The sequence below is a fragment of the Gouania willdenowi genome, chromosome 18, assembly GCF_900634775.1.
Source record: "Gouania willdenowi chromosome 18, fGouWil2.1, whole genome shotgun sequence".
Lineage (NCBI taxonomy): Eukaryota > Metazoa > Chordata > Actinopteri > Blenniiformes > Gobiesocidae > Gouania > Gouania willdenowi.
This window is the reverse complement of record NC_041061.1, coordinates 3,859,458-3,870,845: the sequence shown is the minus strand read 5'-3', so window position 1 is coordinate 3,870,845 and position 11,388 is coordinate 3,859,458. Positions and strand designations below refer to the sequence as shown.

General features: G+C 39.8%; 1 protein-coding gene across 1 annotated transcript; it reads right to left on the bottom strand.

The window, feature by feature from the left end:
- Positions 1 to 1,988: 1,988 nt before the first annotated feature.
- On the bottom strand, positions 1,989 to 9,411 carry LOC114480548 (E3 ubiquitin-protein ligase TRIM39-like). Its single transcript, XM_028474782.1, has 8 exons — positions 9,304 to 9,411; positions 7,848 to 8,104; positions 7,270 to 7,563; positions 6,071 to 6,166; positions 5,759 to 5,989; positions 5,006 to 5,153; positions 4,898 to 4,924; positions 1,989 to 2,927 (listed from the first exon to the last, which is right to left on the bottom strand). Exons 1-8 carry the CDS (start codon positions 9,341 to 9,343, stop codon positions 2,374 to 2,376), a joined length of 1,647 nt encoding a protein of 548 aa, XP_028330583.1. The 5' UTR covers positions 9,344 to 9,411; the 3' UTR covers positions 1,989 to 2,373.
- Positions 9,412 to 11,388: the final 1,977 nt, after the last annotated feature.

Below are 11,388 nucleotides of genomic sequence, written 5' to 3'. Positions count from 1 at the left end.
TATACATAATGTACAGTATATAAAGCACCGACAATATCCCTGCAGGATTTTCCCGTTCATTGATTTTGTGAGAAATTTGTATTTAATTTGGGGAAATTATCTGAAATTGTTTCAGTAAAATTGAGTTATTTGGACAATTTGACTTTTAAAATGACTGCAGTCAAGTGATAAAAGCATGGGAACATTGTGATCCTCCAAATATTGTGGAGTTTCATTGAATTTGTGTATTTAGAAGGGCTGAAATATTTGACAATTTACACAATTTGTTTTTTCTGTCTTTTTAACTTTCCCCTGCGGGTCAAATTGGATGGTCCAAAGGGCCAGATTTGGCCCCCGGCCTTGAGTTTGACACATGTGCTATAGATGATGTTTCTGTGATGGAGTAGTCGTTAGCGGGTGTGATAGTGGCTAACTATTGAACCTAATCGCTAACTCATGCATGCAGTGGCACAAAATAGTTTGAAATTATAAAAAATGACAATAGAGTTGTGCGAGAAGCACAAACCATGTTTATTGCACATTTATATTCAAATTCAACATGACAAGATACATCCTGAATGATGCTAATCATTTAGCATTGGTAGCAACAAAGCAAGGATTACTTTTAATTAAGGCTACATTATTCTTGATTTTTCAAGTGAGGCCTTTAATTAGGTCACAAAAAAAAAAAAAATTAAACATCCTTAGGTTTCTTACATACCATTAAATGACCACTGTTGCCTTACGTTACACAAAGCTAGCAGGCTGTTAGCAATCTGCTATCGACATAAGTTACCAAGACACTTCAATCTCTACACTTTGACTCAAAAAAGTACTTCAAATATTGTTTTGAACAAGTGTTTCCAATCAAAGTAACTTAATTTAAAGCAAACCTGATGACTGAAAGACAAGAAACAGTTATTCAAGGCTTATACGCAGTTACAATACAAAAATAGAGCGCCAGTATCAAACTATCTCACTTGAATCCAACTTCTACCACGGTTGGGAGAAACAAGAGTGACAGAAAACCCAGCCTCAAAAGTGCCAACAAAGCCTAAAAAACCTGTTAATCCACAAAGTATTTTGTGGTTATCCAAGGAGAATGATGCATCAATTAGCCAGACAGGTCAGTGATAGTATTGCACCATTAGGTCTGTATCTGTAAGCTTTCAGAAAACCTGCAAAAATCTAGACAAACCAAAAAAATTGAGTAAAACAGAGATTCATCAGTAGTAACGTAACTGGAACTTAAGGTTTGTGTCTAACACACACGTAGGAGAGCTAGACATCTTCTTATTAACTCCTTAATAACTCGTGAATAAAGAGTGTTTCCACATTTAAGGTATCCAGTATCTCAAGTTCCTCAGGCCTTCAGGTCAAGGTGTATCATCTAGAGCAGAGATGGGCAACTTTTATCACAGTGAGAAACAGAAAAATGTGGTTTTCTTAACTGAGGGAAATGTTACCAACATTCAGAGCATTAATAGGGGAAAGAACAAAGAGTTTGTGTGTTTTTGGAGTCTTTTTGGGTTTGTGGAGCCCTTTCTTTGTATTTTTATTAATGTTGTGCAGATAGCGACACTAGTATCGGGAGGGATCCCGCTGGGCTTGTAATCGACGGGTTGCCAGTTCGAATCTCACCCGGACCATCCCTGTGTGATGTTGAGCAAGTCCCTTAACCCCTAACTGATCCCCAGGCACTGCAAAAATGGCTGCTCACTAATCCTCAGAGATGGGTTAGATGCAGAGGACAAATTTCATATCTGTAATAACATACAGTATATGACCAATGTGTTTTTCTAAGTGCTGCTCTGACTCCTGATCACAGAAACGTGTATAGTAACGTGTTCAGTGGATACCGAGGTAAGTTATCGCTATTGGCCCGGATCTGTCAGCCTAAACCAATCGCGAGAACACATTTTAATGTCGAAAAACAAACTTCCCTCCCTACACCTAGAGAAAATGTCAGCGATTTGGAAGACCTGATTTTCGGCAAAAAACAGGTCATATCTTTTTTTAAACACTGCAGTATTGGAATGTATTGGTATCAGCCAATACTATGCAGCTGGGTATCGCCATCGGGAAAAAAAAGGGGTAACAACACTGTTATTGTTCTTTTGTGTATTTTTTGAGCATTTTTGTTTTTGTTTTGGAGTATATTTTCATCTGTGATTCTTTGTGTTTTTGGAGTCATTTTTGGTGTTGTTTTGGGAACATGGAGTCACTTTGGTGTATTTTTGTCGTCCTTTGATGTCTTTTAATTTTCTGTGTTTTTGAAGTCCTTTTGTGCATTTACTTTGGGGGTTGCACAAAATTAGAGAGCTACCAGTTGCCCATGACTGGTCTAGAACCTTGGCGGAAAAGGAAACCTTCATTGAGGCCTAACTTTGTTCTTTAGCTTTGCTTGATGACACTTTTCTCATTGACGGGGCAGATCACCATAGTGTCCGAGGCTTTGTCGCAGCAGTACAGGTAGAAAAAGGGCAGGATCTTCTCAGTGAAGGTGTCCTCAAACGTGTAAATATGGGTCCGAGCTTTCACGTCATAAAATGACAAGTGGCCCTCTTCAAAGTCAACGTACACCCCGACCCTCTTGGGCTTTGGCTCGAGGGAGAGCAGTAACGGTGGGGACGTGGACACCCGGTAGCCTTGGCCTTTCTTCATGGCCAGAGCCCAGTAGCCCTGGGTGGCACTGACCGAGATCCGGCCCTTCCTGTTGACAGAGGCCCGGGCCACACCCACATACCAGTCATCTTTCTCCCCCACCTGTACCTCCCAGTAGTGTCTGCCTGAGGTGAAGCCCTCTCGGCCCAGAACAATGACCACCGTGTCGAAGCGGTCCGGGTGGTCGGGGAGGTCCTGCCAGGCCCCGAGGTGTCTCACCTGATGCCTGTCCTGAGACAGCTGCAGCCACGGGTTGGCTGAGTCAGGGTCCAGGGTCACGTCCACTACACAGAAACATTCAACAGATTCAGGACGACAAACAGCCTCAAGATAGAAAAGAACATTTATTTATTTCAAGAAGGTGGGGAACTAATGTAAAACATACTCCAATTTCAGAATTACTTCATGATGTTTTTGTATACCAGCATTAGTTTATCTGTAGAAGGACTACAGTATGTACTACAAGCAGTGGTTCTCAACCTTTTCAGCTCCACGACCCCCAAAATAAAGGTTCCAGAGACCAGGGACCCCCACTGTAGCTGAAGGTGGTTGAACACAGACATGAACATTGAAGAACAGTCATGTGGAGACAGGACCATCTATAAGGGGGAATAAAGGGGAGAGATTTTTGGGGTCCACCTATAAAGTCAGCAAAGGTGGAAAGTAGGGATGTAACGATTCACTCAACTCCCGATACAATTCGACTCGCGATACTGGGTTCGCGATACGATTCTCTCACGATTTATTTTACAAAATGGGACTGTAGACAAATGACTGAAAATTATTCCTTCATTTTTATTGGGAAATAAACTAGAACTGTACTATTTTCCTTTATCTTTCATTGTCAAAAGAATCCCTTGATAAACTATTCAAAACAATGACATTTAACTAAAATTAAATCCTGAATAAAAAAAATAAAGAAATAATACAAATGAAGAAGAAGTCTATTAATTTAAATTCTGGTTCTATAGTAAACAATGCAAAACTGCATAATAGTTCCTTTTCTTTTTAAAAGTGCAACTGAAAATGTATTTTGTGCCTTAACAATTGGACTTAAAAAAAAAAAAAAAAAAAAAAAGTCATTGCATTGTATTTACATCAAATATTTGTCTGGATCAGCAGAGGAAACTGGTAACCCAGTGGTCGGTTGGCATGGAGCTATTCTAGCAGTGAAGAAGAGATGCTATGCTAGCAGACAGAGCTTTACAGATATTCACGTAATATTACAGATATTCTGTCGGCGCTAAAAAGGTAAGGAATCATTTATGAACATGTTTAAGAGTAGTAGGCAATTCCCCCCTGCTGTCAAAAAAAATAATGCGATTCAATTTTCAGAGTATCGATATGAACCGTGATACCTATGAATTGATTTTTAACTGCCTTACAATTAATCATTACGTCCATAGTGGAAAGTGTCAATATTGGCTAAAAAGTGGCAGAAATGGGTGTAACAAACCATGAATGTGGTTAAATTGGCAAAAATAAGCTTGAAATATGATGAAAAGAGGTTAAAAGTGACAATAATTGGGTAAACATATGCAACAATCGGTTGGAAAGTGGTGGAAATGGTTTAAAAGTGCCGAAATTGTATTGAAAGTGGAGGAAAGGTGCAGAAAAGGCATTGAAATGTGATGTGGAAGTGTCAGAAATGGGAGTAATGTAGCAAAAATGCATTAAAAGTAGCAAAAGTATGTATGGCAAAAAAAGCGATAAAAATAGGCAAGTTTGGTGTAGTTGCAGAAAAAAGGTAAAAATAAGCAAAAATGAGCTCAAATTGTTTCTTGAAGGCATCTGGTGACCCCCTCCCAGTGTCTCCTGACCCCAAGGTTGAGAACCTCTGCACCATACAGCAAATTCCCATCATCAACCTCCAGTAGTCGTCAACTCGCAATAGATACATACTCTTCTAGCGACTTCATGGACCGTCAATAGCGAATTTTCTCCAACACTGTGTAACTTTTGTTCAAAGAAATGTATGAAACTTCCAATTCCATTCTCCTGATGAAAGTTTCTGTTAAGGCGTTGGATACTTATTTGGAATGCTCTTCCCGTTTTGTCCTACGAGAAGATGGAACACTTTCTCTGTGATAATAAAAATGTCTAAAACTTTGGAACTCTCAAAGCTAATAGTTGGCATCCATCTTGAATTTACAATCTTGAAAGATTAAGTGACAAGCAAGCCTTAGCCTCAACAAAGCCAGGATCTGTAAATTCAGCTTCTTGAAAGAGGATGGATTAGAAAATTCAACGTTACCTGTGTGCTTTGCAATCTTCTTCAGCTCTGCAACAAAAAGAGAAGCTTCAGGGATGCTGCCGTCAGCGTCATTTAGAAACACAAAAACCTCATGAGGACTTCTCTCACCATTTTCCGAAAGTTTGTCAATCATTTCATTCAAAATTTCCTCCAGTTTGGACACAGATCTCCTGATCATCCCGACACACGTGTCTGTGGGAACGCTGACGTCTGTCCAGTCTTTGACTGATGGAGAGGTGCTGAGGGACGGGTAGCTCTGGAGGGAGAGAAATATGTTTATTTTAGTTAAAAATGATAATCACACGAAATATTACCAGCAACACACAAAACGACAACAAAGACACACTAAATGAGAGAAAAATACACAAGATCACAAGAAAATACACAAAAAAATAACAGAGAAACAAACAAAACGACAACAAAAACACAAAATAAGATTAAAAAAATATACTGAATAAGAAGAAGGACAGCTAAACAACAACAAAATACACAAAATGTCACAAAAAACACAAAATTATTATGGAAATGATATTGATTAGAACATGAACTAAAAATAGAGTCAGTCTTGGTCTCACATCATGAGGGAGATGACAGAAAATGATCAAAACTGTAGAAATAAATCTACTCAGGTGGCACTAAATACTGTTTCATTCACTTATTTACAAAATGAGATTCTTGTGTGTTATCACTCATTCATTCCATCATTATATTCTAGAGTTGTTTTTTCACAGAATTCTGAGCAAAATGTAGTAGTCAGACATAAGAGGGTACTTGCATTGAAAAGTTAGAGAATGGGCAAAGTCAAACCGTCTCAAAGTGTAAAACAGTGTAACAGCTAAAAGCTAAGCAGCCTCGTTCTACCTTCAAGAAGTGGATGTGGTCGGCCCGGGCTACATTCTCCAGGTCTGCGTTCCTCTTCCTCAGCTCTGCGATCTCCAGCTCCAGCTCAGAGATCAGACCTTCAGCCCTCCTCGACGTTTCATTCTGCTTCTCCTCAATGACCAGAACCAGCTCGGCTTGCGTCCTCTGGATGGCATGAACCAACTCCTGGAAGACCTGCGTGCTCTCCTCCACCTCTCTTTTAGCACTGGCCTATAAGAAGAGAACAAACTGGTGCTAAGTATTCAACTTAAGGACGACCAAAGTTGGACATTCCTTCCAATTTGATCTCACCTTGTTCAGCTCCAGGGACTTTTTGATCTCCTCCACCTTGGTCACTCTGTCCTGGATCATTTGATGGACATCTATGCCGGTCCGCTTCAGCAATGCCTGAAGATCATCATAAAGTCATTGGTTCGCCAACACTAGATGTCAGACCGGATTCTGAGACTACACAACATGGAAAAAAACCAACCCTGAAACTAAAATTGATGTTTAACTCATTTCTGTTTACACTCATGTTCCTTTGAAGTTCAAATTACTTCCATGTAATAGTACAACCTTAGGGTCAGGACCCCATGTTGGGTTTTTAATTATCTTGAAAAGCTGTATTACTATACTTTAACTTTGTAAAATATAAATCTAGTTAAACTAAAACGCAGTAATATATACTGTATATACATATATGATCAAAAACTAATTCTAGAGAGAATATGTCTTTGGGGTTGCCAGAAATTATTGATATCAAAAAGGGGTCACGATCCAAAAAAGGTTGGGAACCACTGCCATAAATACTATTTATTCCACTTATTTACAAAATGAGATTCTTTAAAATGTGTTCATTTCATCATTGTGCTCTATAGTTGTTTTTAATTAGTTTTCTAAGCAAATTGATCTAGTCGGACAAAGCGGGTACTTGAGCCAAAAAAGTTTGAGAACCGCTGGTCAAGAGTTTCGCCACATGACGAAAAAACATGACGAAAATGTCATAGTGGTGTGTTTCCACTGGCAATATCAGTTCTACTCGGCTTGGCTCTACTCTCCTTTTTCCCGTTTCCACTGGGAAAAAGTACCTCCTCCGTGGTATCTGGTGCCGCCTTTTTTAGTGCCTTCTTCTTTGTTGAGGTTCCAAAAAAAGCAGCCCGGGTCTGAAAATGTGACGTAGGCATAAAGCAGACACTGACTGGTTTAGAGAATCATCACAGCGTAGAGTCATCAACTCACGCACAGAGAGGAAGCATTTGACCATCATTGATTTTTGTTGGCAATCTTGTGAGGATGGCAGCAAAAAACTGGGATCCGCGGAATCTGGCAGTTTTGCGTATCAGGTCCGGAAAGCAACTACATCCTACCAATAAAGCAATAACCATCTTCCAGGTAACACAACATGGAAAGTAAGGGAAATCAAGTAAAAATGTATTGGCTGAATGGACTTGAACGCTTGAAGGTGTGTTTGTTTTTGGTCAAAGGTTGTACTGGAGTGTACTGCTTACCTTCTTCTCCATCCACTCTCTCTCCACCGGGACGGTGTAGTGCGCCCGATGGTCGGTCTCGGTGCAAAGGACACACACGCAGATCTGATCTTTTTTGCAGAAGAGCTCCAGCAGCCTCTCGTGCTTGGGGCACATGCGGTCCTCCATGTTGGCCACTGGCTCCATCAGCTTGTGCTTGGTGAAACGGGCGGCGTGCGACTTCAGGTGCTCCTCGCAGTACGAGGTCAGACACACCAGACAGGATTTGACTGCCGGAGGCCGGCCGTCGCCCAAGCACACATCGCAGAGAACTTCCTCCCACGCCGGAGAGGAGAGCGAGGAGGAAAGTGACAAAGAGGAGGAGGATTGAGGAAGAGGAGAGTTGGGGATTTGGGGGGAAGGTGGACTATCAGCGGGAGTTTGGGTTGAAGGAGGGATTAATGGGGGTAACTCATGTTTCTCCTTCTTCTCTCCTCTTCTTGCTTCTGCTTCAACTCCTCCAGGAGAAGCTGCTTCTGGTCTTTCTCCAGAAGCCTCTCCTCATCCTCGTCCTTCCTCCTCTCCATCGTCCACCTCCTATCGTCGCTCTTCCCCTTCGCCTCTGCACTTTTCATCCTGATCTCCTTGAACTGCTCGGCGATCTCCCTCAGCACGGTGTTGACGCTGATGTCTGGTCGTTTGTAGAAGGACTTCTTGCACATGGGACACTGGTACAGAGGGCTGGTTTTCCCATAGCCCAGGATGCAGCTCTGGCAGAAGTTGTGTCCGCAGGGAATGGACACGGGGTTGGTGAAGACGTCCAGGCAGATGGAGCAGTGAACCTGCTCTTCGGAGAGGTTCCCAGCCGAGGCCATTCCTGCACGGCGGAGAGGCAGCGTCATTTTGGTCAGCCAAAGCTACCAGCCTTTGGAGGGGGCATCAAACCTGCTGCGGTTAGACGGTTTAGGAGTTATATTTCACATTTTATTGTCATGAATGACATTTACTTGCCATTTTCCAAGAGTTTATTTCCAAAGTACATAAAAGTATTTCTCAGACTAAAAGAAATGTAACCAGTTATATTAGACATGGGCAACTGGTGACCTGGTGGCCACTTGCAGCCTTCGGTCTAATTTTGTGTTGCTCCCAAAGTAAACAAACAAAATGTTTATAAAAACACACTAAAATACAAAAAAAGTAGAACAAAATTACCAAAAAAAAACAGAAAATTACTCCAGAAAAATATACAAAATTAACAACAACAAAAAACTAAACCTAAAACCTAAAGGACAAAATTAAAACTCGAAAAAAATGAACATCTCTAAAAACAAAGACAAAATCTCAACCCCCTTTTTAGAAAAAGTGACAAAATCCTTACTCCTTATTAAAAAATAAACAAAATTGCAACTCCTTATTTGAAAAATGAACAAAATCCCAACGGACAAAATTCCAAACAAACAAAATGACCATAAAAACACACTCAAATACAAAGAAGTATAACAAAATTTTAAAAGAAAAAAAAATACTCCAGAAAAAAAAAAAAAAACAACAAAATTATTTTTTTTAAAAAACAAAACGATGAGATACTTGCTTAAGACACAGGATTGACTCTTAAAGCTGCTTGTTTGTAGACGCCGGTCTTCGCCAACTACATATCTGGCAACCCAGCATTCCCTACATAGATTTTCTATTTCCTTACAGTTTAAATCTCATCAACGTCTTTTGGTTTCGGGTTACAGCTGGCATTTAGTAAGGTTTTTGAGTCCCAAGGACAGAATAGTTGTGAACCCTTGCCCTGGATAGAGTGAATGGCAAAGGGTCATCAAGGTTGCCCCAACTTACGATCTCTCTAAACCAAGATTTCTTACTTTTTATTAAAAGCTCAACTGTGCCGAACCAACAAATCAATCAAAACATGAGCCAGGATGAAATCCTCCTGATTTGTCACTGAACTTTGTAATAAAGTTGACGCAGTGTGTACAACAACCGTTAGTCAGACTTTTGGTAAACGCAACCATGGAAAGAAGCTAAAATTCCAACAAAAACACCACAATTCAATGATTTGGAGACACTCACCAGGGAGCAGCTGCCTCGACACTCTGCTGAACACTGACATATGAGACAGGCTTTCTAAGCTGCCCCCTCTAACACACACACACCAGACCCAAAATATAACCTCTTCTTTTAGCCCAGATACACATTTCCAGCTCCTGGCTCTGACCCTCAGAGCAGCTTTGTTTGTCCCAACAGCTGATCCATCCACAGAGACATGGAAAGGGTTTTTCACAAACTCAAATCATGCCCTAAACAACTGAATCCGTTTACAAGATGTGTGTCAAACTCAAGGCCCGGGGGCCAAATCTGGCCCTTTAGAGCATTGGTTCCCAAACAGGGGTACGTGTACCCCTAGGGGTACAGGAGCACAATGCAGGCGGTACTCCGAAAGATTTAACAATTAATTTAAAAATAATTGGGAAATGAAATGTTCATAGTTCCTTTTTAAGCTATTTTTGGACAAATTCACCACAAACATTACTTTTGCTTAAAAAAAATACTACATTTTCGTGTCATTTATTGAAACGTGATTATTTTATGTAGAGACCATTTTATCACACTTCTGATAATTAACTGAATTTTACAATTAAAGTAATCACATAAAAGTTGCATGGTATTTATTTAAAATAAATTCCACTCATTGTTTTAAATTTGTAGATTAGGCCTTAGGGAACCAATGTTGTGAACCAACGAGACACATTTAGGGGTTTAGGAGAGCCCGTTGTTCCACAAATGAAAAAGCATATGAAATTCTAGAGAGGTACTTATGATATGAAGAGGGGTACACATGATTTGACAAATATACGAAGGCGCTACACGGGAACCACTGCTTTAGAGCATCTGATTCAGCCTGCAGGAGAAAGTGAAAATTAATCACAAATAATTCAGTTGTAAATTGTTGAAAAAACTTTAAATGTTTCCTAAATCCTGACATTTTTCCTCAAATTTTTCAAAAAAAAACCTCCCCAAATGAAATAAAAATGGGTCTAAAAAGGACATTGAAATATCTGTCACTTATTTCTTAGATATTGCTGATGCCTTCCAGACTTTGTCTAATTTATGAATAGAAGTGCAAAGTTGGGCACATTATTGTTGAAATTGTTCGTTTTTCTGTCTAAAACCTGCAGCCCACCTGGGATATAAATGGTCCGTATTTGGCCTCTGAACTCAAATGAGTTTGACACCCATGGTTTACAGAGACGAGAGTCAGAGATCTGATGTAGGCCTGGTTTGTATAAAAAGATATAAGAAGAAACGTAGCAGCCAGCTCCTGTCCATGTACTATCAAATCCATCACATGAAAGAACCGTTATGTGAAATGTAACGATATATATATATATATATATATATTAATCTACAAACATGCTGTAAACCTTGTAATACAGGTTGAAATTATTGAATCTATATCGTAATATAACCACCAGGAGGAGCTAAAAGACAGCAACTCAGCATTTTTCACTGGTTACAGATTAGCCCTCCACTATCGAGCAGAAATGCAGCTTTCTTAATTAGAAAAATGAACAAAATCATTAAAAACAGAAAGATAAAATCCCAACCCCTTTTTAGAAAAATGACAAAATCTCAACTTTTTTTTTTTTTTTTAAAGTGACCAAATCCCAACTGTGTTTTAGAAAAAGTGGAAAAAAAATACCAACCACTTTTTTAAGCTGAGCTACCGGACTCACTACTCCTCTGTTACTCGTTAACAAATCGGGCTGAAATTTGGTAGCTATAATCTATGGATGTGGACACATCAACGATCAGGGCCCAATTTTTGATTTGGGGCCCCATTTTTCAAATGACGACTGCTCCATTAGTTCTTGTTAGATCGGAATGCAGTTTGGTATGAATACTCTATGAATGAATACAGTATGATTAAACGCTATTTTTTTTTTGTTTACCCCTCATTTCCAGTAATTTACAAATGTATGGGAACATAGTCGTGAGATATCATTTCAAAGGTAGTTCAACATAGATTACGATTATACCTTGCACAATTCATCCAGGGGCCCACTGGGGCCCACCCCCCCTTTTTCCAGAAATTTCAAATACATTTGTTTTCTCATTTATTTGTGAGTCAAATATTGCAAGAGTTGGTGACACCCA

Excerpts from the sequence above, each read along its gene's own strand:
- LOC114480548 (XM_028474782.1), bottom strand. The coding sequence starts at position 9,343 with ATGTCAGTGTTCAGCAGAGTGTCGAGGCAGCTGCTCCCTG. Across the intron at positions 8,105-9,303 it reads GTCGAGGCAGCTGCTCCCTG|GAATGGCCTCGGCTGGGAAC; the intron begins GTGAGTGTCTCC and ends TCCGCCGTGCAG. Across the intron at positions 5,990-6,070 it reads AGTCCCTGGAGCTGAACAAG|GCCAGTGCTAAAAGAGAGGT; the intron begins GTGAGATCAAAT and ends CTCTTCTTATAG.